This window comes from Schistocerca nitens, chromosome 6 (genome assembly GCF_023898315.1).
Source record: "Schistocerca nitens isolate TAMUIC-IGC-003100 chromosome 6, iqSchNite1.1, whole genome shotgun sequence".
Lineage (NCBI taxonomy): Eukaryota > Metazoa > Arthropoda > Insecta > Orthoptera > Acrididae > Schistocerca > Schistocerca nitens.
The window spans coordinates 695,026,726-695,053,955 of NC_064619.1; the positions used below are offsets into that span (position 1 = coordinate 695,026,726).

The window sequence follows — 27,230 nt, forward strand, 5'->3', positions numbered from 1 at the left end:
ATTAATCGCAGGTTTCTAATAACTGTAACAACCACACAAGAGTGTGTTCATTAGGCATTACAAAAAGAATTTGGATTAGACTCCTGGCTGACCATCAATTTTAAATGTATCTCTGCTGTAGACAACACTCAGGATGAGAAAACATTCCTGAACCTTTGTTTCAAACTACCTCTACGTTAGTTTCACTCAACAGAACATGGAATGATGGGTAAACGAGAGAGACTAAGGACTAGCCCGCAAAATGTAAAGTGCATAGTTCACCAAATATGAGTGAAAATCTAGCACATGGAGTTCTTTGTTGCTGTCAGCCATATCAAGGTAATGTGGTTCCAAGAACTTAAGAAATATGCATGATAAAACATTTCTTTGAATCATAGAATGATAAGAAAAGTTTCAGAAATATAACTTGTCCATTACATAAAATATCTCATTAATGTAATGATGTGAGAGATTTTGGTTAAATCATAATATATGATGTTTCATCTCTATCTCTCTCTCTCTCTCTCTCTCTCTCTCTCTCTAGCTTAAATAAAAACAAGATACAAGAGCACACAAATGACATTTCTAACCATGTCCAGTAGCATCATAAAAACTTCATTTTATTTGTTTGTGTGGATTTTTTACATGAAAGGTTTTCTAAGACTTAAAACGTTGTTGTTGTGGTCTTCATTCCTGAGACTGGTTTGATGCAGCTCTCCATGCTATTCAGAATCAGCACATAGTTGAGGTATCATGGACCAGTGTACCCAAACTGAACCTACCTTCATATTTATTAGAGGCTGTATGTTCCCCCTTATCAACACAATCCGCAATTGGTTGGTTATAATTTTTTTATTATGTTATTATGGTCTTTAGTCTGAAGATGGATTTGATACAGTTCCTGTGCAATTATCATCATCTCTGCATAAATTTTGCAAGCGTCATTTAATCGAGCATGCCTACTGTAGTCAAGTCTTAGTCTCCTCTACAATGTTTAACCTTCCCCGATCCTTTCCCCACACTTCCCCCCATTACCGAATTAACTAATCCTTGATGCCTCAAGATGTATCCCATTAAGCTACCCCTTCCTTTAGTCAAGTTGTGTCAGCTCTTTTATCCCCTATTAAATTCCACATCTCTTCATAACTTATTTTATCTATCCATCATACCAATCTAATCTTCAACATTATCCTGTAGCATCAAATTCTAAAAGCTTCTAGTCTCCTCTTGTCTGAACTGTATATTGTCCACAATTCACGTCCATGTGAGGCTATACTCTAAACAAATATTTACATGAAAGGTTTTCTAAGACTTAAAACGTTGTTGTTGTGGTCTTCAGTCCTGAGACTGGTTTGATGCAGCTCTATCCTGTGCAAGCTTCTTCATCTCCCAGTACCTACTGCAACCTACATCCTTCTGAACCTACTTGTGTATTCATCTCTTGGCCTCCCTCTACAATTTTTACCCTCCACACTGTCCTCCAATACTAAATTGGTAATCCCTTAATGACTCAGAAAATGTCCTACCAACTGATCCCTTCTTCTAGTCAAATTGTGCCACAAACTCCTCTTCTCCCCAATTCTATTCAATACCTCCTCCTTAGTTATGTGATCTACCATCTAATCTTCAGCATTCTTCTGTAGCACCACATTTCGAAAGCTTCTATTCTCTTCTTGTACAAACTATTTACCGTCCACGTTTCACTTCCATACATGGCTACACTCCATACAAATACTTTCAGAAAAGACTTCCTGACAATTAAATCTATACTCGATGTTAACAAATTTCTCTTCTTCAGAAACACTTTCCTTGCCATTGCCAGTCTACATTTTATATCCTCTCTACTTCGACCATCATCAGTTATTTTGCTCTCCAAATAGCAAAACTCCTAATCTAATTCCCTCAGCATCACCCGACTTAATTCAACTGCATTCCATTATCCTCGTTTTGCTTTTGTTTATGTTCATCTTATATCCTCCTTTCAAGACACTGTCCATTCCATTCAACTGCTCTTCCAAGTCCTTTGCTGTCTCTGACAGAATTACAATGTCATTGGCGAACCTCAAAGTTTTTATTTCTTCTCCATGAATTTCAATACCTACTCCGAATTTTTCCATTTGTTTCCTTTACTGCTTGCTCAATATACAAATTGAATAACATCGTGGAAGAGGCTACAACCCTGTCTCACTCCCTTCCCAACCACTGCTTCCCTTTCATGCCCCTCGACTCTTATAACTGCCATCTGGTTTCTGTACAAGTTGTAAATAGCCTTTCGCTCCCTGTATTTTCCCCCTGCCACCTTCAGAATTGGAAAGAGAGTATTCCAGTCAACATTGTCAAAAGCTTTCTTTAAGTCTACAAATTCTGGAAACATAGGTTTGCATTTCCTTAATCTATTTTCTAAGATAAGTCGTAGGGTCAGTATTGCCTCACGTGTTCCAATATTTCTACGGAATCCAAACTGATATTCCCCGAGGTCAGCTTCTACCAGTTTTTCCATTCGTCTGTAAAGAATGCGCGTTAGTATTTTGCAGCTGTGAATTATTAAGCTGATAGTTCAGTAATTTTCACATCTGTCAACACCTGCTTTCTTTGGGCCTGGAAATATTATATTCTTCTTGAAATCTGACTGTATTTCACCTGTCTCCTACATCTTGCTCACCAAATGGTAGAGTTTTGTCAGGACTGGCTCTCCTAACGCCGTCAGTAGTTCTAATGGAATGTTGTCTACTCCCGGGGCCTTGTTTCGACTCAGGTCTTTCAGTGCTCTGTCAAACTCTTCACGCAGTATCGTATTTCCCATTTGATCTTCATCTACATCCTCTTCCATTTCCATAATATTGTCCTCAAATACATCGCCCTTGTATAGACCCTCTATATACTTCTTCCACCTTTCTGCTTTCCCTTCTTTGCTTAGAACTGGGTTTCCATCTGAGCTCTTGATATTCGAACAAGTGATTCTCTTTTCTCCAAAGGTCTCTTTAATTTTCCTGTAGGCAGTATCTATCTTACCTGGTTCCTAAATCTCTGTCTTACCATTATATAATCTATCTGATACCTTTTAGTATCTCCAGGATTCTTCCATGTATACAACCTTCTTTTATGATTCTTGAACCAAGTGTTAGCTATGATTAAGTTATGCTCTGTGCAAAATTCTACCAGACGGCTTCCTCTTTCATTTCTTATCCCCAATCCATATTCACCTACTATGTTTCCTTCTCTCCCTTTTCCTACTGTCGAATTCCAGTCACCCATGACTATTAAATTTTTGTCTCCCTTCACTACCTGAATAATTCTTTTATCTCGTCATACGTTTGATCAATTTCTTCGTCATCTGCAGAGCTAGTTGGCATATAAACTTGTACTACTGTAGTAGGTGTGGGCTTCGTGTCTATCTTGGTCACAATAATGTGTTCACTATACTGTTTGCAGTAGCTTACCCACACTCCTACTTTTTATTCATTATTAAACCTACTCCTTCATTACCCCTATTTGATTTTGTATTTATAACCCTGTATTCACCTGACCTAAAGTCTTGTTCCTCCTGCCACCGAACTACACTAATTCCCACTATATCTAACTTTAACTTATCCATTTCCCTTTTTAAATTTTCTAACCTACCTCCCCGATTAAGGGATCTGACATTCCACGCTCCCATCCGTAGAACGCCAGTTTCCTTTCTCCTGATAACGACGTCCTCCTGAGTAGTCCCCGTCTGGAGATCCGAATGGGGGGACTATTTTACCTCCGGAATATTTTACCCAAGAGGACGCCATCATCATTTAACCATACAGTAAAGCTGCATGCCCTCGGGAAAAATTACGGCTGTAGTTTACCCTTGCTTTCAGCCATTCGTAGTACCAGCACAGCAAGGCCATTTTGGTTAGTGTTACAAGGCCAGATCAGTCAGTCATCCAGACTATCGCCCCTGCAACTACTGAAAAGGCTGCTGCTCCTCTTCAGGAAACACATGTTTGTCTGGCCTCTCAACAGATACCCCTCAATTGTGGTTGCACCTACGGTACAGCTATCTGTATCACTGGGGCACACAAGCCTCTCCACCAACAGCAAGGTCCATGGTTCATGGGGGGGGGGGGGGGGGGGGGGGACTTAAAACATATTACATGTTAAATTTCTTTTTTCCAAAAACACTTATTGTCACTTTGCATTTTATGTGCCCTCTACTTCCATCACTGCATTATTTTTTGTTCGAATAGCAAAACTCACCCATTACCATTAGTGTGTAATTTCCTAAATTAGTTCCCTCTAACTCTAATTCTCTCAACATCACCTGATTTAATTTGACTAAATTTCGTTAGTCTTTTTTTACTTTTGCTGGTGCTTATTTTATAATGTCTTATCAGGACGCAATCCTTTCTGTTCAACTGATTTTCCTAGTCAGCTACTGCCCCCCTCACTGAATTACACTGTCATCAACAAACTCAATTTTTTATTTCTACACCCTGAACTTTAATAATTTCCTTCCCAATTCCTCCTTGGTTTCCTTTACTGCTTACTCAATATTTGGTTTGAATAACCGCGGGGACACACTACAAATTTGTCTCACTTCCTTCTCAACCACTGTTGCCCTTTCACACCCTACATCTTTTACAACCTCAGTTTGGATTCTGAGCAAGTTGTAGGTAACACTTTGCTCCCTGTATTTTACCCCTGCTACCTTTAGAATTTCAATGAGTGCATTCCAGTCACCAATGTTAAAAGCTTTTACTAAATCTACAAATACTATAAATATGGTTTTGTTTTCCTTCACTCTATATTCTACGGTAAGTCCCATGGTAGTAATGAAATGCATGTTCTTACATTTCTCTAGAACCCAATCTTATCTTTCCCCAGGTCAGCTTTTACTGGTCCTTATTTTGCATATCACTAGTACAAATAGCATGACTTTATACTGCAATATGTTCCCTCCTATGATCAACAAGCTGACATCCTAATGAAGCCAATGCAAAAGATGACATTTAAGAACAAATGAAAGAGATTGAAAATCTGAAGTATACAGGACGTTCAAAGAATTCTCAATGAATGACCTCTTACTGTCAGCTAAAAAAAGGGGGAAGGGAAGAGTTCCAAACAGAATTGTATATTTGAGTCCTCATTTTGTGGGAGTGTTAAAATACTAAAACGGACAAATTTATTTTTGTGTTCACTTAGTGATATCATTCGTACTGTGCTTGGACGTCTTTTTTGAGAATGCACTGAGTTTTGCATAGCCAGTTTTGCTGAATCATTATGTCTGCACTGAGAATATCTTTGTATCTCACGTCTGTATTACCTACACTTGTGTGATTTTTAGTAGTGTTTTATATTATTATTTGTTGGTCCACAACTTATTATTTTAATGGTAATACAGACATTAAACTAATTAACACTATTTGGAATCTTATAGGATTTTTTACTGTCACTTTATAAAATAGTTTGTGGCACAAATATATGTTAGCTTTCTTCCCTTGTGTTTCCCTTTCCATTCCTGACTTTTAAACCATTCATATGTCACTGGAGTGGTACACTGTTAGTTGACAAACCATTATGCCAGACACAGAAAACCTTAAAGGTATTCTAAGCAGCACCACATGTTGTGTTTAAAAAATTAAAGTAGTGCAAAGCAGCAAGCAACATACATTAAGCCAATCAGAGGAAAAGCTTTTAAAGCATAGCTGGCCTACATTGGAAAACAATTAATGGAACTATGGAAATGAATAATGGGCATTCTATAGCTGTTCATTTATAAGGTAAATGGAAGCAATGCCAATAGTACCATTAAGGCAAGAAAAGAAATTAATTTTCATTCAGGAAACGAACAAAAAAGAAACCTACCTTACTTGGTGTAAGTCCTATATGGTATACAAGTTTTGGATCATTATCTAGTTCAGTCAGTAAATGTTGCTGCTGTTGTAACGTTAAAGCACCTTTGAATGCTTTTGCCATTAGACGCTTTGCCTCTACTCCTTCACTGTTTGACACACACATTGTGACATCATATGCTGCTTTAAGCTCCGAAACACCAGTAACATTTAGCCACACCAGCTGGAAGCAGTTCATAACAAAATTAATGATAATAGTAGTGTTAAATTTATCTAAGGAACAAATAGAAGATGAGATACAGCAGCAGAATTATGTAGTAAAGAAATGTTTCAATGCAGTAGGAAATGAGTACTCAACAGTCAAAAAAGTACAAAATATTCCTAAACATTACAATATTCTTCATGGAATATCAGAACATCATTAAAGGGCTGTCATATTAAAAACAACAAGTCCTCAGTATCACTAAAAAAAATTCTCACCTCATCTTCACAACTATGCAATGGTGGTGCTAAACGAAGAAATTCTGGCTTGTAGTACTGATCAACAACTGGATTGTTGCCTGTCAAGAGAGCTTCAGCTGTCTTTTTTGCAATGTTCTGCTCAGAATACATACTGAAAATAAATAATAACTTTAAAAGAACCAGCACTTCAAGATAGAGTTAGTATGAACAGTTCATTTTTATTTAGTTAGATAAACAGAGAAGATGAATAACAATACAGGTATTCCAAATTTCAATGGCGACATCTTAACATCACAAGAAAAATGTAGAATAATATGAGACCTTGTTAAATACAGTCAGTTTCCAAAATAGAAAGCTAATATGAAAGAAACGAGGCACCAACAGAAGGAACCTGAAACATGCTGGAGAAGGGGGATGATGTCTGAAGGGAAAATGTAAGGAAAGTAGATGAATGTACAGTTGGGATTAAACAGACAGGACTACAACAACTACATTGCAAGTTGAGAATGAAGTGCACTCTCACTCTCTCTCTCTCTCTCTCTCTCTCTCTCCCCTCCTCCTCCTCAGTTTGTCTTCTGGCTGGTTAGAAGCACCCCCATGAATTCCTCTCCCATCCCAACCTCTTTGTCTCAGTGTAGCACTTGCAACTTATATCCTCAATTATTTGTTGTATGTATTCCAGTCTCTGTCTTCCTCTACAGTTTTTGCCCTCTACAGCTCCTTCTAGTATCGTGGAAGTTATTCCCTGATATCTAACATATGTACTATCACCCTGTCCCTTCCTGTTGTCAGTGTTTTCCATAGAAGTAAGCCGGCCGCGGTGGGCGAGCGGTTCTAGGCGCTCCAGTCCGGAACCGCGCGACTGCTACGGTCGCAGGTTCGAATCCTGCCTCGGGCATGGATGTGTGTGATGTCCTTAGGTTAGTTAGGTTTAAGTAGTTCTAAGTTCTATCGGACTGATGACCTCAGATGTTAAGTCCCATAGTTCTTAGAGCCAGCCATAGAAGTAAGTTGCTTTCTTTGCTTCTACAAAGAACCATCTTATTCCTTATCAGTCCACCCAATTCTCCATATTCTTCTGGAGCATCATATCTCAAATGCTTCGATTCTTTTCTGTTCCAGATTTCCCCTAGTCCATGTTTCACTACCATACAATGTTGTGCTGTAAACTTACATTCCCAGAAATTTCTTCTTTAAATTACAGCCTAGACTTCACTTGGCTGGAAATGTCCTCCTTGCCAGTGCTAGTCTTCTGTTTACATGGTTCCTTAACTTCATCTACTTCATGATCATTTCTGTCATCTTTCTTAAGTTTACTCTGAATCCATCTTCTGTCTCATTAGGCTGTTCATTGCATTCAACAAATCCTGTAATTCTTCTTCACCATCATTGAGGATGGCAACGTCATCAGTGAATCTTATAATTAATATCCTTTCACCCTGAATTTTAACCCCCCCCCCCCCCCTCCATTGAAACTTTCTTTTATTTCCACCATTTAATCTGGACACTTTGCTCCTTGTCTTTTATCTTGTTTTTCATTTTTCATTCTTGTACGTATTGCATATTACTCATCTTTCCCTACAGCTTAGTCCTATGCTTCTCAGAATTTCAAACATATTGTGGCATTTCTCACTGACGCTTTTTCCATGTCGACAAGTTCTATGAACAAGTCTTGAGTTTCTTTCAGTCTTGCTTCCTGTCTCAAGCACAACGTGAGGACTGTCTCTCTGATGCCTTTACCTTTTCTAGAGACAAACTGGTCCTCATCTAACAGATCCTCAATTTTCTTTTACATTCTTCTATATATCAACTTCAATTTCTTCTTGTGCCATGTCATCAGACAAGTTCTCCCTCTCATAGAGATCTTCAATGTGCGCTTTTGATCTATCCGCTCTCTTGTCTGCATGTAACAGTGGAATTCGCACTGCACTCTTAATGTTGCCACCTTGCTTTTAATTTCACTGAAGGTCGTTTTGACTTTTGACTTCTCTATGCAGGTGAGTCCCTCCTGTGATAATTTCTATTTCTTCACTTTTTTCTTGCAGCCATTTCGTCTGGGCTGCCCTGCACTTCTTATTTATTTCATTCATTAAGTGATTTATATTGCTGTATTGCTGTCTTTCCCTAAAATTTTTTTGCACTTCTTTCTTTTGTCGATCAACTGAGTATTTCTGCTGTTACCCAAGACTTCTTTGCAGTTACCATCCTAATACCCATGTTCGTTTTTCCAATATCTGTGATTGCTCTTTTTAGAGATGTCTACTCCTCTTCAACTGAAAACTGCCTAATGTTATTCCTTAGTGCAGCACCCACATCTTTAGCAAACTTCAAACACATCTCATCCTTCCTCAGTTCTTCAAGATGCCACTTCCTTCCATAATGATTCTCCCATCTGATTCTCTTACACTTCAGTCTACTCTTAAATATTACTAAATTGTGATCCGAGTCTATTTCAGGTTATTGGTATGCCTTGAACAGAATATTCACTATTAACAGCTGAAATTTATTGTAGAACTCTAAAAGTCTTTCTCCTCTCTCATTCCTGCTACCCAGACCATATTTTACTCCGACCCCTACAACCACATTCCAATCCCACAATACTATCAGATTTTCCATCTCCTTTTAGGAACTGAATTCCTTGTTCAGTATACTCATGTACTTCCTGTATCTTTTCGGCTTCTGTTTGTGATATTGGCATACATATCTAAACTACTGTTGTCAGTGTTGGCTTCCTATTGATTCCAATATCACTGAAGTGTTCACTTTTGTGCCCTACCTCCCTATTCATAATGAATCCTGCTCCCAGCATTTTCTGTTGCTGCTATTACCCTATATTCATCAGACCAGAAATCTTTGTCTTCTTTCCACTTCATTTCCCTGACTCCCACTAAACCTAGACAGAGCCTTCACTTTTCAGATTTTCTAGCTTCCCTATGACATTTGAACTTCTGACATTCCACACCCCGGCTCACAGAATGTTACTCTTTCATTCATTCATTATTACATCTATTCTCATAATAGCCTTCCCCTCAGCAGTCCCCTAATCAATAATCTTCTGCCAATGGAGATACATCATGATACTTTTCCAATAATATGATACATGGCCTGTAGGTACACCTTATGTGTCTTTAATGCAGTGGTTTCCATTGCCTTCTGCATTGTCATGCTATTTATCATTGCTGATACATCCATATGAAGGGGCAGTTTCCCACACCAAGGGCAAGTGAATATCCTGAATTTCTGTCCACTTTCCTGTCCTCCTTGACAATGCCACTGGTAGAATGTGACTTTTTATACTGAAAGTCTTTGGCCACCTTGCTGGCCTAGAACAGATGGAACAAATCAAAGAACTGAAGAAGTTATTGAAACTACAATACTTCACTGGATACAGAAAGAGCAGAAACAGGTCACGGAGAATGAGAGAAATGAATAAGTGCTTAAGAAGAAAATATCAAAGATTACACACAAATATTAGCTACAGATGTCACATCAAATAAATAGGAGTAATGAAAACAGTCAGCTGTATTTCCTGTTGACACTGGCCAATGGGGAGCAAAAGAAGCAACAAGAAGAGACTCAAAGAGAAAAAAATATAAGCAGTGTACAGACATAAGACACAGGGAAATGCAAAACACTCTGCGTCTTTTACTTGTGTCACTGACAGTTTCGACTGTTAAACCATTACTGAACGCACAAAATATGTACAGACAAAAAGTAGTTTTTTCAGATTTTTAAAAATCTGTAAGTTAGCAAACAAGAGTATGGGAATGGATAAACACACAAACTATGAGTTAAGCAAGTTCCACCATAAGAAAGCTATGTGCAAAATAAATGGGTGGTCTACACACAGCCCTAAAATCATCAAAAGTTGTATACTAGTGTTAGTGGATGTGGATAGTGCTCATGAGAGTGGTACAACCACTTGTTTACCACTTGAAATTTTGAAGATTTAAAACTGATAATTAAGGGTGTACTTATGATAGGTAAACAGTATATAAAAAGCAGCAACCAATCACAACAGTAGCACGGAGCAACAAATTAGCACGGATTTACACAACTGAACAGACACTGGTGAAATTAGTATCACTGTTGTACCTTATCAGTCATTGGTGTTATGCCTGGTCTTTGGAAGACACTTCCAAGCGCATCTCAGTCATTAATGCCCAATCTGGTCTTTTCCAGTACAAACACCTACCCTCTGGCATCGTCAGCATGCCGACAATATTTCAACACTTGGAACGTTTGATGCAAGGAGTTCTGAGTACAGCTGATTATCTTGGCAATATCCGACTCACTGGTAGAAACATGAAGAACCTTACAGAAAATTCAGAAGCCTTAGTCAGTGTTCTCCAACAACCCAACTCGAAGTGTAACAAAGACAAATGCTATTTTTTACCATAAGCTGAATATGTACGGCATTTTTCAGTGCTTTAGGGATACACACCATGTACAAAAATACAAAATCTGACAGTTTCAAGGGATACCTGACAACTAAAAACAGTGTTGTGCCAGCTGAACTACTACTGAAAATCCCCTTTTGGTGATGATTGCCAAACTATTCCATAAGCTGCTTTGCAAAAATCTTAAATGGCATTAGCACTCACGATAAGGCTTTTCAAGACTAAGGAGGCACTCCTCAGGCAAACGTGCCTCATGACTTATGGCTAAGACCCCAGGAAGTTACCAATTGTCATAGCAGATGTGTTGGACTATGGCCTTGGGGGCATTCTTTCCCACAGAATCAATGGGGTGGATGCCGATTGTGTTTGCCTCAAAAGCTCTGACATCTTCACAACACAATTACACCATTTTTTTTTATTATTTTTTTTTAATTTATTTATTTATTTTTTTTTTTTTTTTTTTGTGGGGTTTAAGGGCGCTCAACTACTGAGGTCATTAGCGCCCAGTCACAATTGTTAGAGCACATAGAATCTAGTAAAACTCAAGGGGAGGGGGGGGGGGGGACACCAGAAAGTCCTTACAAAGATGCTGATAAAATAAGTAAAAGAGTTGGATGTCTTTGGACAAGCCAGTCAAAGTTATAAAACGAAGAACACGAGCAGCTGCTCGAGCGTCATCAGCTAAAATATCCGGTAAAGTAGATGGCAGGGACAGGACAACACGAGATTGACTAAAGCAGGGACACGACAATAAAACATGGCGCACTGTTAATGCTTGACCAAAAGGGCACTGCGGGGCTGGGTCACAGGAGAGCAGGTAGAGGTGGCTAAACCGGCAATGCCCAATCCGCAACCTGGTCAGAAGGACCTCTTCTCGCCGAGATGGTCGGGAGGAGGTTGTCCAAACAGCTGGGAACGGTTTACTGCCCGGAGCTTGTTTCCTTGAAGGGATGACCAAGTATCCCACCACAACGACACAAGCCTCTTACAAACAACCCCACTAACGTCAGATGACGGGACACAATGGGAGGCTGGCCGAGGCAGGAGGACTGCAGCCTTGGCTGCAGCATCAGCAGCCTCATTCCCAGGCACTCCTACTTGTCCGGGAACCCACAGAAAGCAGACAGGAGAGCCATCATCAGCGAAAGAATGGAGGGACTGCTGGATCCATTGCACCAAGGGATGGACCGGATAGGGAGCTCCAAGGCTCTAAAGAGCACTGAGTGAATCAGAGCAGAGTACATACGATGAATGGCGGTGGCAGCGGGCATACTGAACGGCCTGATGGAGAGCAAAAAGCTCGGCCGTAAAGCTGGAACATTGGTCAAGGAGCCGGTATTTAAAGGTGACGGCCCCGACGACAAAGGCACAGCCGACACCATCGTCAGTTTTGGAGCCATCGGTGTAAATAAAGGTGTGACTGGCAAGTCGCGCACGAAGTTCGACAAACCGTGAGCAATACACTGCAGCCGGAGTACCCTCCTTCGGGAGCGAGCTGAGGTCGAGATAAATATGAACCGGAGCCTGGAGCCAAGGTGGTGTCGGGATCTCACCCTCTCTGAAGGTGGTAGGGAGGGCAAAATCCAATTGTCGAAGCAGGCGACAGAAGCGGACTCCAGGGGGCAGCAGGGCAGACACATACAACCCATACTGACGGTCAAGAGAATCGGCGAAGAAGGACTGATAAGAGGGGTGGTCGGGCATTGACAACAGCCGGCAGACATACCGACACAGCAGTACGTCGCGCCGGTAGGTCAATGGTAATTCGGCAGCTTCAGCATAAAGACTCTCGACGGGACTAGTGTAGAAGGCTCCGGTCGCAAGACGTAACCACCGATGGTGGATGGAGTTGAGACGGCATAAGAGGGATGGCCGAGTAGACGAAGCTCCCATAATCCAGCTTCGATCGGACTATGGACCGATACAAGCGAAGCAGGACAGTGCGATCCGCTCCCCAAGATGAACCACTAAGAACTCTGAGGACATTAAGGGAACGTGTACAACGGGCCGCCAAATAAGAGACGTGCGGAGACCAACAAAGTTTCCTGTCCAATGTGAGCCCTAGAAACTTAGTTGTTTCCATGAATGGGAGAACAACGGGACCAAGATGTAAGGATGGCGGAAGGAACGCTTTATATCGCCAAAAGTTGATACAAACCATCTTCTCTTCAGAGAACCGGAAGCCATTTGCCACGCTCCATGAGTATAGGCTGTCTAGACAACGCTGAAGGCAGCGCTCCAGGAGGCATGTTCTCTGGGCACTGCAGTAGATCGCGAAGTCATCGACAAAGAGAGAGCCTGAGACATTAGGGGGAATGCAATCCATAATTGGATTGATCGCGATGGCAAAAAGGGCTACGCTCAAGACGGAGCCCTGAGGCACTCCGTTCTCCTGGAGGAAGACGTCGGACAATACGGAATCCACACGTACCCTAAACTTTCGATCTGTTAAAAAGGAATCAATAAAAAGGGGCAGGCGACCGCGTAGACCCCACCTGTGCATAGTGCGGAGGATACCTCCTCTCCAACAGGTATCATAAGCCTTCTCCAAATCGAAGAACATGGCTACCGTTTGGCACTTCCGCAAAAAGTTGTTCATGATGAATGTCGAGAAGGTCACAAGGTGGTCAACAGCGGAGCGGCGGCGACGAAAGCCACATTGAACATTGGTAAGTAGCCGTCGAGATTCAAGAATACAGACTAACCGAGCGTTAACCATGCACTCCATCACCTTACAGACACAGCTTGTAAGAGAAATGGGGCGGTAACTAGAAGGAAGGTGTCTATCCTTCCCAGGTTTGGGTACAGGAACGACAGCGTCACGCCAACACATGGGGACCTGACCTTCGGTCCAGACGCGATTGTGGGTATGAAGAAGGAAGCTTTTGCCTGCCGGAGAAAGGTGTGCCAGCATCTGAACGTGAATGGCATCTGGCCCCGGAGCAGAGGACCGAGACAGTGCAAGCGCACGTTCGAGTTCCCGCATAGTAAAGGGGGCATTTACAAGCTTCCAGATTCAGCGAGTGGAAGGAAGGTCGCCGAGCCTCTTCTGCCTCTTTCCTGGGAAGGAAGGCAGAGTGGTAATGGGCGGAGCTTGAAACCTCCCCGAAAAAGCGGCCGAAGGCGTTGGAGACAGCCACAGGATCAACAAGGACCTCATTACCTGAGGTCAGGCCAGGTATTGAGGAGTGGGCCTTAATGCCCGACAGCCGGCGCAGGCCACCCCAAACGACAGAAGAGGGAGTAAAACTGTTAAAGGAGCTGGTGAAAGAGGCCCAACAAGCTTTTTTGCTGTCTTTGATGACTCTACGGCATTGCGCTCGGAGTTGTTTGTATCCAATACAATTCGCCAACGTAGGATGGCGGCAGAAGGTGCGTAAGGCACATCGTCGAGCACGGATAGCGTCTCTACAAGCCTCATTCCACCAGGGGACGGAAACGCGACGTGAAGAAGAGGTAGTATGAGGAATGGAACGTTCGGCAGCATTGATGATAACAGCCGTGAGGTATTCGACCTGACTGTCACAACTGAGAAAATCGTGGTCCGGAAAGGTCGCCAGGGAGGAGTAAAGTCCCCAGTCAGCTTTCGGTATGTTCCAGCTCGAAGGACGTGGGGATGGAGTGTGGTTCAGGAGACGAACGACACAGGGGAAGTGGTCGCTCGAATAGGTGTCAGAAAGGACATACTACTCGAACCGACGGGCAAGAGTGGTAGAACAGATCGAAAGGTCCAAGTGGGAGTAGGTATGAGTAGAGTCCGAGAGGAAAGACGGGGCGCCAGTATTGAGGCAGACAAGATTGAGATGGTTGAAGACATCCGTCAAGAGGGAGCCTCTTTGACAGGATGCAGGAGAGCCCCAAAGGGGATGATGGGCATTGAAGTCGCCAAACAGTAAAAACGGTGGAGGAAGCTGAACAATCAGGTGCATCATGTCAGCCCGACTAACTGCGGATGACGATGGAGTGTAGACGGTACAAACGGAAAAAGTAAAGGCAGAAAGAGTAATACGGACAGCTATTGCTTGGAGTGGGGTGGTCAATGGGATGGGATGGTAATAGATATCGTCCCGAACGAGCAACATGACCCCACCATGAGCTGGAATACCGTCCACAGGGGTGAGGTCATACCGCTCCGAGGTATAGTGAGTAAAGGCAATACGGTCAATGGTGCGCAACATGGTTTCCTGGAGACCAAGGACGAGCGGACAGTGCAGGCGGAGGAGCAGTTGTAATTCCTCCTGATTAGATCGAATACCTCTTATGTTCCAATGTAACAAGGCCATCGCTAGTCAGAAAAAAGGGGGGAACGAGACGGGGGAAGAGCTGGTCACCTCGACGGACGTGGAGGGCCAGGTTTCGAGGGAACAACGCTACAACCGGCGGGAGGCGGATCTTGTTCCATCGAGTCGTCGCCAACTGCGGCCGCTGTCTCCCGGGTTGCATAGGAGGGTGGAGAGGGGGATAGAGACTTCTTCTTGGAGGCCTTCTTGGAAGTCTGAGGAGGCACAGGGATGGTGGGCTGGACCCGAAGAAGGTCCTCACGCGCGGGGTCCGTTTTGGAACGCCGGACCTCGGAAGCCGGGGTCCGGAATGTTTCCCCGATGGACGCCTGAGAAGAGGATCGCTTCTCAGGCGGCGGAGGGGGGGGGGGGGGGGGGAGGAGGAGGAAGGGTGGCCCCTGGGGCAAAGGGGGCGGGGGCCGCGGGGGAGGAGGATTTGGAAGGGAGGGATTTGGGAGGCGGAGGCATAGACCCCGGATGGGGGGAGGAGGTGGAGGGGGGACAGGATAGGGATGAGGATACTGTGGAAGGAGTGGACACGACTGAGGCAAACTAAGTTGTCAACGTCACGGGATGGAGGCGGTCATACTTCTTCCTGGCCTCAGAATAAGAGAGACGATCCAAAGTTTTGAGTTCTTGAATCTTCTTCTCCTTCTGATATGCGGGGCAGTCTAAAGATCTAGGCGAGTGGATGCCAGGACAATTAACGCACCGAGGTGGTGGGGTGCATGTATGTATGTATGTTCCTCACGAAGAGGACGTCCACAATCGCCACAAAGGGGCTCAGCCTCACACTGTGACGACATGTGCCCAAAGCGCAAACACCGAAAGCAGAGCATAGGAGGCGGGACGTAAGGTCGCACGTCGCACCGGTAGCACATCACCTTTACCTTCTCCGGGAGAACATCCCCCTCGAAGGCGAGGATAAAGGCCCCGGTGTCGATACAACGATCTTTGGGGCCGCGCTGGACTCGCCGGACGAAATGCACACCTCTGCGCTCCAGGTTGGCCCTGAGCTCCTCATCAGGTTGCAGCAGGAGGTCCCGATGAAAAATAACCCCCTGCATCCTATTCAGTGCCAGATGCGGGACGATGGACACTGGGATGTCCCCTAGTCGGTCGTACGCCTGGAGCGCGGCCGACTGTGTGGCGGAGGTGGTCTTTATAAGAACGGACCCCGAACGCATTTTACTGAGAGCCTCGATTTCTCCGAAGATGTCCTCGATGTGCTGAACAAAGAACATGGGCTTGGAGGTGGCGAACGTCCCCCCATCGGTCCGAGAACAGACCAAATAGCGGGGGAAGTGTTTCGCCCCAAGCCGGCGGGCCTGTCCTTCCTCCCAGGGAGTGGCCAAGGGGGAAAGGGCAGGAGAACCAGAACCAGAGACAGTACCTTTCTTTTTAAAAGACTCGGCCGCAGAGCGACCTGATACATGTTGACGTTTCACCTGCGAAACGTCCGCCCCGATACCACCCACTCCGACCAGTGGCTCTCCCCATGGGCGCCACCCAGCCTCAGCAAGAGCCACCTGGCAGGATGACCGTTGCCGGGAGTCCTAATGCCCCAAGGAGACGGGCATCTACTCCCACGAGGGTGCAGCTCAGGTATCAGCAGTACGATCCCTGTGTTGTCAGGGGGCTACAACCTAGAGGGTACATGACGACCCCACCACAACGGGCTGGCTACCGTGCCGGATTTCGGGTGCCATGGAAAGTCCATCATGATCGTAGGTGCAGATGGGGACGCACTATGGGCGTAACTTGTACAACCCATCAGGCGTTTAGGCCCAATTTGAGGAATAGTGGGTATGGCTACAACGCCGTTACAATGCTGAGTGCCAAGGTCTTAGGGCACGCAGGACCAGTGATTCACCACGTAAGGCGTCCTTCCCCAAAAGGCTCGTACTACTGTAGAATTTTGAAAAATGGAGGACCATCACATGGAAGGCCGAAACGGTTGAAACTCCTTTTACTCGCCTCTTACGACAGGCAGGAATACCTCGGGCCTATTCTTACCCCGGACCCGCAGGGGGAACACTCAATTAGAGAAAGAGGCTTTGGTCATCACCATCTTGGCTTTCAAACATTTTCGTGATTGTGTATGGACAGCATTTTCATCTTTTAACAGATCATAAGACACTTCTGACATTCTTTAACTCTCACAGAGATGTACTTACCAACATCTCACAGTGCCTGCATTGTTGGGCATTGTTCGTCTTTGGATACTGCTACAATATCCATTGCCACTCAACAATGTAGCATGCATATGCAGACACATTATCCCATCTCCCAGGAGAAGGTCTGCTTCCATATGAACTATGAGTCACAGGCTGCCATCACAAGTTTGCTTATAAGCCCCAAACCATAACCTCGCAGACACCAGAGGATCCCATCCTCAGTGACATAATCGAGTTCGTGAAACATGGGGTGGCAGGAGGATCACAAAATCATCCAACACGCCAAGATTCAGTCGTACTGGCACCATTGGCATGAATTATGAATGCTCAATGGTGTCGTCCTGTTGCATGGGGACAATGATCACACCAGGGTCATCATACCAAGAGCTCCCCTACATTGGATACTGACGCTGCTCCATCAGGATCATTGGAGGAGTGTCATCATGGAAAGACTGGCTCAACAATGTTTCATAGTTTATTGTGGCTTGCCAGGCATGCCAGAGCAAGTAGGCAGCCCCAGCACATCAATCTTTCCCGTGGCCTAAAGCAACACTCCTTGGTCCCAGTTTCATCTGTATTTTGCCTGGGTTCCTCTAGGTTGATCCTGGTCAAATTTACCTATGTTTCTCACAAGCAATCAATTTCATCGGCAAAAACCATACAAGCCTTAGTACGCATTTTTTCCGTTGACATTCTACCAGAAACCACAGTTTCGGACAATGGGACACAATTCACACCGGCAGGATTTTGCTGCTTTTGTGAAGAAAACAGCATCCAATTGGCCCATACAACACGGTTTTGTCCCGCTTCCAACTGCCTGCCAGAAAGGTTTGTCCACAATTTTAAAATCAAAGTGGCATCAACGTCATGGTCTCGATGACAAGCTTACCTCATTTCCTGCTTGCTATTGCTCCACACCACAGGACAGGACTGCAACAACCACAGTTCTTCATTGTTCATCCCACCAATCATTCACCCCCACCCTGATGGCCTCCCAACCATTGCTATTCTCCTCAGGATGACATATGTGCAGTGGTGTTCTGAAAGGGCCACCAACACTGGTTGCTCACTCGTGTCACCTGCCTGCTTGGCAGAGCCAAGGCCAAGATCCAACTGACAGATCAAACCAGGAGCCACAACTGCCTCAATCCAGTGCACCCACGATTTCTACACGATTTTTGTTCACGATCTGGTATATCCAGCACCCAGGAATGGCAGCCACCACCACTGGTGGCAACATCTTCAGGGTCCAGCGGCCTCAAGAATCACAGACATGTCTCCCAGCTGACTTGTCTTTAGCAGCCAATGCCCCTGTTCCAGATGTCGACAGCAGTAGACTGGGTTTGCCACAATCTTCTGACATCAGTAACAGTGACGCCTATATGTGTTGCTATCTCTCCTCGAGGGTGGGTAATGAGTGGGGGTGGGGAGGGGTGAATGCTATATCTAGGCGAAAAGCGCACCAAGATAACAATACAATGCCAAAGGTTGCCTACATACGAGAGCACAGGGACAAGAACAAGTCCAAACAACCATATCATTATGATAAGAAAAACAACACCAGGCATGTTATTGAGGACAATTTAGGACACTGCCACTGAGACTCAGGGCATTCACACTGCTGGCACTTAAAAGCAGGATCACCCCTAAGTCGTGCAGCTAACATGGGGACATTTGTTTTCTCATATCACGTGGCCGCAAACAATCTGTGATGAATTCATCTGCCAGCCAGTACTTAAGCCATCACGTATGCCATATCTAGCAACAGGAGCCACCAGCAATCTTTGTCTTTTCCAAGCTGAGACTTGGCCTCTCAACGCTCAGCGTCCAAGGTTTTGGTACCTTGGAATGTTAGTGCGATTGTGTTCAGAGATCATCTCACCTCATTGTCCTTAAGACATAGACTTCATCAGCTATTTAGTGAACTAGATGCTCCAGGCGAATTGTCTAGCCTTTGTTAATTCTACAAAGGTGTTAAACTGAGACAGTTACTTTTACTGCTACACTATTTTGTATTCTGGTTCATTAATGCTCCAGGATGCAGAAGAGTGGATTTATGTTGATATTAGTAAACCTACTGTTTGTTGTCTTCCCGAGTGTAAGTTCTTCTGCGGACCACTTCAGCTGAACTCAAAAGCTGTACCCCATGTACTAGCACTTTTATGTTTTTTCCCACGTAACTAGTTTGCTTATATTAGATTTCTGTTTTAGTGTGTTCACAGCCACTACAACGTGATTATCCAAGCACTATTGCTTTTGCAAAACATGGAACAAGTGCAGGGATCAATGTTGGCCACAACAATATCACCTGAGGTTTCCAATTGATTGTCTTGCATCAACTCCATGGTAAAGGGCATTGCTACTGTTGTTCCCAGCATTCAGCAGGAAAGCAGAACCATAGGCCACCCACACTGCCCATATAGAACAGCATTCCATTGTCCATGGACACTCTGGGGATACCCAGCAAGCTGCTTCTCTGTTGGCTTATTCAGGGGCTAATTAATGTCTGTTGCTTCTTGCAGCAGTTAAATTCAGAAGTAGAACTATATGGCTTAATCTATGAACATTTGAAAACGTGCTTGTTGGAATATTTTGAGTCTCAAGTTCAAGTGTCAGCCAAGGGGGCATACACTTTTAACTGTCATAAATGAAACAGACAGTCCTACTGGGAGTGGTCAGTTCTACTACAGTAACTTACCTGGGATTGACATTTTCTGTGTTCCAATGCTAAGTGCAAAAAGTCATGTGCCGACTCACTGGTTAAGGATACAATTCTAGTACATTCCCAGGTAAGGGGCCCCAGAATAACTTTCTCAAATTAAGTGACCCAGTGACCCATCTTTAGCATCCTGACTTCCACTCATTTAGACTTTTTGAGTAGTCAGTTCTGTCACAGGTATTTGCCACCCACCCCACATGCAAGACTCGGGCTTGGTCCTGCCCCCCCCCCCCCCCCCCAAGCACATTTTTCTATGGACACACACACACACACACACACACACACACACACACACACACACACAATACACTAACTCTGGCCACCTCAGCACGACAGTGGTAATGTATGTATGAATTCTGATTTTCGTGTGTGTGTGTGTGTGTGTGTGTGTGTGTGTGTGTGTGTGTGTGTGTGTGTTCTACTTTAGAAGAACACCTTTTGGTCAAAAGCTCAAACATACAACAGTCTTTTTGTCAGGCCTGTCTGTGACTCAAAGCCTCCTCGATATGGTGGGAAGTAATTTATCCTTTTCATAATGTTGCCATCAGTTAATTCTGTTTGATGATGACTACAAGGCATTATGAAAGTCATTATGGTCACTGAAGATTAAGCGATTAACTTTAAATGGCTGAAATTTGCAATGAAATGACAAAAAGTGTATTCTCTGCTTAAGAGAGCTGTTGCCAGAGAAAATTATTTCTGTCAACGTGTACTGGGATGGAAGAGAGAGTCTAACTGCATGGAAATGGGTTTAATGTCCCTGTACAAATTGGTACAGACTTTTTTGTGTCTCAGGAACCCACTGTTACCTGGAAACCACTTCAGTCACTGGGTGGAATCTACTGACTTTGTCGCCACTGCTGTTCCAGATTAGAAAGCATGGTGTACTGAACATCATGACTGGAACAAATGGGAGAGAATCACGCTGAGGGTTCTCATATCAATGGCAGTTTAATGTAAAACACATTTTTAGCCACTAGGCAGTATACTGTTTTCTCTAAATCACTTCACGTAGCTGCTGTGATGGCCAATGGCAATCTTCTATTTACCTAGTTTGTGACACTGTGCAATGGCTAATGAGCTTGAAGTTGAGAAAATGTTAGTGCGTAAAATTTCTTCCTTCTGTTACCTATTGGTATAGCTAAAATGTCTACCAATTTGGAAGATGACACTTTAGAACATGAAAAGCATCATGATCATTGTGAGATCATCATAGCTTATAGCATTCACAGGGGAATGGCATTTTACTAGGATATTAAAGGCACATGTCCATCTTTTATGCTGTGCAACAATCTCTGACATAATTTTCATAAATAACAACTATTGCCTATTGCCCCACAGCATTTCCCATGTTGATAACACACTGGAGAGTGAAGGCATAATGTGAATGGAATGAACTGCACTTTGGTCAGACTTTTAACTTCAGTGTGAACCTTGAATCTCTGCCTACAGCACTCTTTGTAGAGAATGGAACTTTCTTCACTGTGTGTCTCCCCCCCCCCCCCCCCCCTCCCCCTTTTCCACCAATCAGTGTTCCAGCAAGAGTTCATAGACTGTATATAAAATTGTCATATTGTCTAGATATTCTAATGGTCATTTTTATGTTCCAATACTCCCTTTTAAAAAGCACAATGCAATACCATTGTTCTTAACAAATGTCAGACAGTGTAGTTGGTCACAGGGCTCTACTGAATTACCCTGTCCATTAACATCAACTACAACATTGTATTTTCACTATATGTCAAGATAACTGCATCAGATAGGCAACTGACTTTCTCTTTGAAGAATCTCTACAACTCTTATCAAAATTCTAGCTATTCTTAGGAAAAGTTAACAAGTGTATTCAATTAATATAAGGCAGTACTACAGTCATCTAGCATTAGTAGGTGCTTGCTCCAAATGGAAATTTGAATAAATGCTAGGTGAAGCCATGTTACTGAAAGATTTTCTTTCAATCTATACTGTGGGCTAATCAAATGTTACTTCAGTCTGGCTTAGTGTGTATAGACCATACTACAAATCAAAAAGTGAAGGATTGATGTTTGTTCAGTTCTGGGACTTGCTTCAACACCATATTAAAGTTCCATATTTGACAGTGCTGTGTGTGAAGGAAGGAAGGAAGGAAGGAAGGAAGGAAGGAAAATTAGGATTTAATGTGGAGGCATGACCAATGGATCCATAAGCGATTTCAGAAATAAAGGAAACTTTTCAGATAAACAAACTGTGCATAGATTTACGAATATGACATAGCTCCTCAACTAATTTTACACAGTATTCTGACATATCTTCATCTCTATAAAATTTGCTAAAGTACCTTACCCTCCTATTCTGATTATCACCTCTTGATTTTATTTGGAGTGATCCATCTTACGCAGTCTTCTAATTTATCTGTAATTTATGACAGTCATCATTTTTCTCTCTGTGCACAAAATGTGTACTACACATTCACTTCTACAGTTTACCCTATCTACTGCCCCTCCACAGCTAAATACATTACTGTTCAATATATTCAGATATCATTAATCTGTCTTTTTCTAGTACCTCTCATTTTGTCCCTCATCTGACAATTGTAACCAAGTTTCAACTGCTTTCAGCCTCTCCATTTGTGATCAAATTATTAGTGTAATATTTATGAAATTTTAGTTTTTTCCTCTGTAGTTCATTAGCACAACATAGATCTGTCTCCTACATTGAAGTATGTACTCCTCACATCAAGAAAAACAGCTGTTTACCTCATCAGACCCATTCTTGGCTCTGACCTATTATCACCATCAGGGAGAATTACAGGAATCCCACTTCTGCAAGTAAGAGGCAACTCAGACTGCCGCTCAGCAAGTGCCAGCTGAATGCCAGTGATATCTACATTAGGATGTGTATTTGCCAGATCACTGTTTAATATTTGGTTTGGAGTCTTTTTCAATACCTGTAAGCAAAAAACACATTTAATGAGACTTGCAATTATGTAAATTTCTCTCATGGCAGAAGCACATTTCTTACTAACCTCTTTTGTGGGATTCGTAATCAGATGCATCAAGAAGTTCTTCTCTACTTGTAGAAGTCGCGGTAACTGTCCAGCATATTCAAGCTTCCTAGTTGTGAGTTTGCTGACTTCATCTGGGGGATGCTAGGGAAAAAGAAAGACGCTGACTAAGCCAAGTAAACAGTTCCATGTGTGCAAGAACTTTCTAGAAGAAAAATTCAGAAAGATGTATAACTACGTAACTGAAGCTTGAGCACTATCCACCAAATAGCAGAAGATACACACATCTGTTATTGTCTCCCAGCAATCCAGCCCCAATGAGCCCAATGTGGCTGGGTGAGGCAGGAAGGCAGGGAGATCACTCTCAAGGAGGACTTTGTTCTAAAGCTTAGCAAGATATCTTACTTTCCAACGAGCATGTCTGTTTGTTAGAGCCTCTCATATTTGATGAGTAAGGATCTGTCTTCACATTCACAATTAAATCAATATCTGGATCAACAATTTATATATATCTGATCATCAATTTATCTAAAAACAAAGATGATGTGACTTACCAAACGAAAGTGCTGGCAGGTTGATAGTCACACAAACAAACACAAACATACACACAAAACTCAAGCTTTCGCAACCAATAGTTGCTTCATCAGGAAAGAGGGAAGGAGAGAGAGAGATGAAAGGATGTGGGTTTTAAGGGAGCGGGTAAGGAGTCATTCCAATCCCGGGAGCGGAAAGACTTACCTTAGGGGGAAAAAAGGACAGGTATACACTTGCACACACGCACATATCCATCCGCACATACACAGACACAAGCAGACATTTGTAAAGGCAAAGAGTTTGGGCAGAGATGTCAGTTGAGGCGGAAGTACAGAGGCAAAGATGATGTTGAATGACAGGTGAGGTACGAGTGGCGGCAACTTGATATTAGCGGAGGTTGAGACCTGGTGGGTAACGGGAAGAGAGGATATATTGAAGGGCAAGTTCCCATCTCCGGAGTTCTGACAGGTTGGTGTTAGTGGGAAGTATCCAGATAACCCGGACGGTGTAACACTGTGCCAAGATGTGCTGGCCGTGCACCAAGGCATGTTTAGCCACAGGGTGATCCTCGTTACCAACAAACAGTGTCTGCCTGTGTCCATTCATGCGAATGGACAGTTTGTTGCTGGTCATTCCCAAATAGAAAGCTTCACAGTGTAGGCAGGTCAGTTGGTAAATCACGTGGGTGCTTTCACACGTGGCTCTGCCTTTGATCGTGTACACCTTCCGGGTTACAGGACTGGAGTAGGTGGTGGTGGGAGGGTGCATGGGACAGGTTTTACACCAGGGGCAGTTACAAGGGTAGGAGCCAGAGGGTAGGGAAGGTAGTTTGGGGATTTCATAGGGATGATCTAAGAGGTTACGAAGGTTAGGTGGATGGTGGAAAGACACTTTTGGTGGAGTGGGGAGGATTTCATGAAGGATGGATCTCATTTCAGGGCAGGATTTGAGGAAGCCGTATCTCTGCTGGCGAGCCACATTCAGAGTCTGATCCAGTCCCGGAAAGTATCCTGTCACAAGTGGGGCACTTTTAGGGTTCTTCTGTGGGAGGTTCTGGGTCTGAGGGGATGAGGAAGTGGCTCTGGTTATTTGCTTCATCAATTTACACACACTTGCCCACAAGCCTTATCACCGCACTACCCACAGTAACTAATTCAGAATATTTCACCATTTGCAGTACTATCTATGTTTGTATCAAATACTGAGCAAGTGGTTTGTTTTTCCTATTTGTTACTGAAGCATACTGGTATGATGGAACCACAAGCTGACTATTTTCTTCTTTTTCCAGAGTTGCAAAATGTATAAGGGGCAGTCAAATGAAAATAAAAGACAGATGTAGAGAAAGTAAGTAAACTGTTTATTATGTTAAAGTAATCGCCACAATTGTTAATATATTTGCCCGAGGTTAATTCCTCCATGGAAAATGTTTTTGGTTGCCTACGGAACTGGGATTTTACCCAGATGAGCACCTCTTCATTTGAATCAAATCAATATCAATGACCACTAATGTCTTTCTTTAAGGCTCCGAAAATATGGACATCACATGGGGAAAGATCAGGACTGTATGGAGGATATGTAAGGAATTCCTAGCAAAACCTCTGTAGTATAATCTAAAGAACACGCCAACAAAATGAAACCCTCCCCCCCCCCCCCCCCACACACACACACACCCCACACTGCCAAAGTTGTTTTGGCTGTGCTGCAGATATTTCGCTTGCAAGCAGTACACCTACTCTGTACAGTGCCAGTCTCTCCCTGCGAGATTTTTATATTTTTGGAGCCTTGAAGAAATACATTCAGGACCATTTACTTGCTTTGGATGAAGAGGTGAAGTCTGGGTTCAATCACGGTTTCATAGTCTTCTCTAAACATTTTTCCATGAAGGCACTGACTGGCTTCTCTCTCAGTGGAATATATGTATGAGGAGTGTTCAATAAGTAACGCAACATTTTTTTTCTTGGACAATTTCAGTTGAAGGTTGTGGGACATCATTCCTGCTTCAGTTCCTATAGTGTCACGGAGTACCAACAGGTGGCAGTGCTATGCATATAAGAGGTGTGATTGGAAAGTTTTAAGAATGGATACACTACTGCTTACTGGTTTGGTGGGCACGTAGATGGAGGGTGTGGAGTGAATGCTCTCCGACAGGAAACTGCATTTCCTTTATTCAGTTCATTGTGGCAGCTGGCTGAGTGCGGGTCTGTTAGGACTTGTTGCTGGATTCTGTCTGCGAGAAAATGGGCATAGAAACGGAGCAACAAGTTTGTGTGAAATTTTGTTTTAAAACCAGGAAATCAGCTTCTGAGATTTACGAACAATTAAAAACAGCTTTTGGAGATAGCTGTATGAGCCAGTCAAATGCTTTTCTCTGGTTCAACATATTTAAAAATGGCTGCGAATTATTTGAAGATGAACCACAGTCCGGCCATCCTACCACTTCAAAAACAAATGAAAATGTGAAATTTCGTGACTTAGTGCGCTCTGATCGTAGACTTACAATTAGGGAAATGGCTGATGAACTTAATTTAAGTTTCTATGCTGTTCAGTCAATTTTAACTGACAATCTGAGCACGTGGCTAGTGTCCACAAAATTCATTCCAAAAGTGTTGTCAAGTGACCAGAGACAATACTGACTCGAAGTGTGCCAAAAACTGATTAATCAGACTAAAAATGACCCAGATTTATTAAATAGGGTAATTACGGGTTATGAATCATGGGTATATGGATATGATCCTGAAACCAAAGTGCAGTCTTTGCAGTGGAAGACTACGGGGTTAACCACAAGACCTGCCAAGGTTCAGTGCTTGGTGCAGGGAGAGGTAATTTAGCCTCAACATAAACAAACGTAATACATTCTGTATACATAGAAATAAAGACCCATTACTGTATTACACGATTGCAGATTAATCAATGGAGGCAGTCTCTTCCATAAAACATCTAGAAGTATGCATAGAGAGTGGTTTAAAGTGGAATGACCACATAAAACTAATTACAAGAAAGGCATATGCCAGACTGAGGTTCATTGCAAGAAGCCTCAGGAAATTTAGTCCATCAACAAAGGAGGTAGCTTACAAAACCATCGGTTGGCCAATACTTTAATATGGCTCGCTAGTATGCGATTCTTACCAGATAGAACTGGTAGAGAAGATCCAAACTAGAGCAACGCTCTTCTCCAGGGAAGGGTGCTACTTATGCTGCTGTAGAGCTCGCTGACGCTCCTTAATTGCTTCAGTGACTTCCGGCGACCACCAAGGGACTGCCTTACGCCTTGGGCACCCTAAAGAGCATGGGATCGTGTTTTCTGCCGCAGAAACAATTGTTGTAGTCACCCACTCAACCATCACATCGATATTACTGTGTGGGAGAGATTCAATAGTGACAGCAGAGGTGAAAGTTTCCCAGACCGCCTTGTTTAAAGCCCATCTGGGCAGACGTCCATGGGCCTGATGCTGGGGCAGTGACAGGAAGATGGGGAAGTGGTCACTACCACACATGTCGTCATGTGCTCTCCAGTGGATAGATGGGGATGTCCTGGGCTGCAAATTGATAAATCAATGGCCGAGTAACTACCATGAGCCACACTGAAATGTGTGGTGGCCCCAGTTTTTAAGAGGTAGAGGTTGAACTGAGTAAAGTTTCGACATCTCTGCCTTGGCCAGTAAGCACAGTGCCACCCCACAAGGGGTTATGGGTGTTAAAATCTCCCAAAAGTAAAGGTATGGGGAGTTGATCAATCAGTGCACCTAATACATTCAGGGATACTGCACCATCTGGAGGAAGATATACATTGTAGAGAGTTATTTCCTGCATCATCCTTATTCTGACTGCCACAGCTTCAACAGGGGTTTGAAGGGGCACAGGTTCAATACAGACCGAG

General features: G+C 43.5%; 1 protein-coding gene across 1 annotated transcript in view; it reads right to left on the reverse strand.

Moving 5' to 3' along the window:
* Positions 1–27,230, reverse strand: part of LOC126263099 (CCR4-NOT transcription complex subunit 11) — a 107,359-nt gene that overhangs the window by 55,837 nt on the left and 24,292 nt on the right. The window contains exons 4-7 of the mRNA XM_049960108.1: positions 22,841–22,963; positions 22,572–22,762; positions 6,282–6,414; positions 5,815–6,024 (exon numbers count right to left, since the gene is read on the reverse strand). Of these exons, the coding sequence (XP_049816065.1) occupies positions 5,815–6,024; positions 6,282–6,414; positions 22,572–22,762; positions 22,841–22,963 (657 nt within the window). The remainder of the gene's footprint in view (positions 1–5,814; positions 6,025–6,281; positions 6,415–22,571; positions 22,763–22,840; positions 22,964–27,230) is intronic.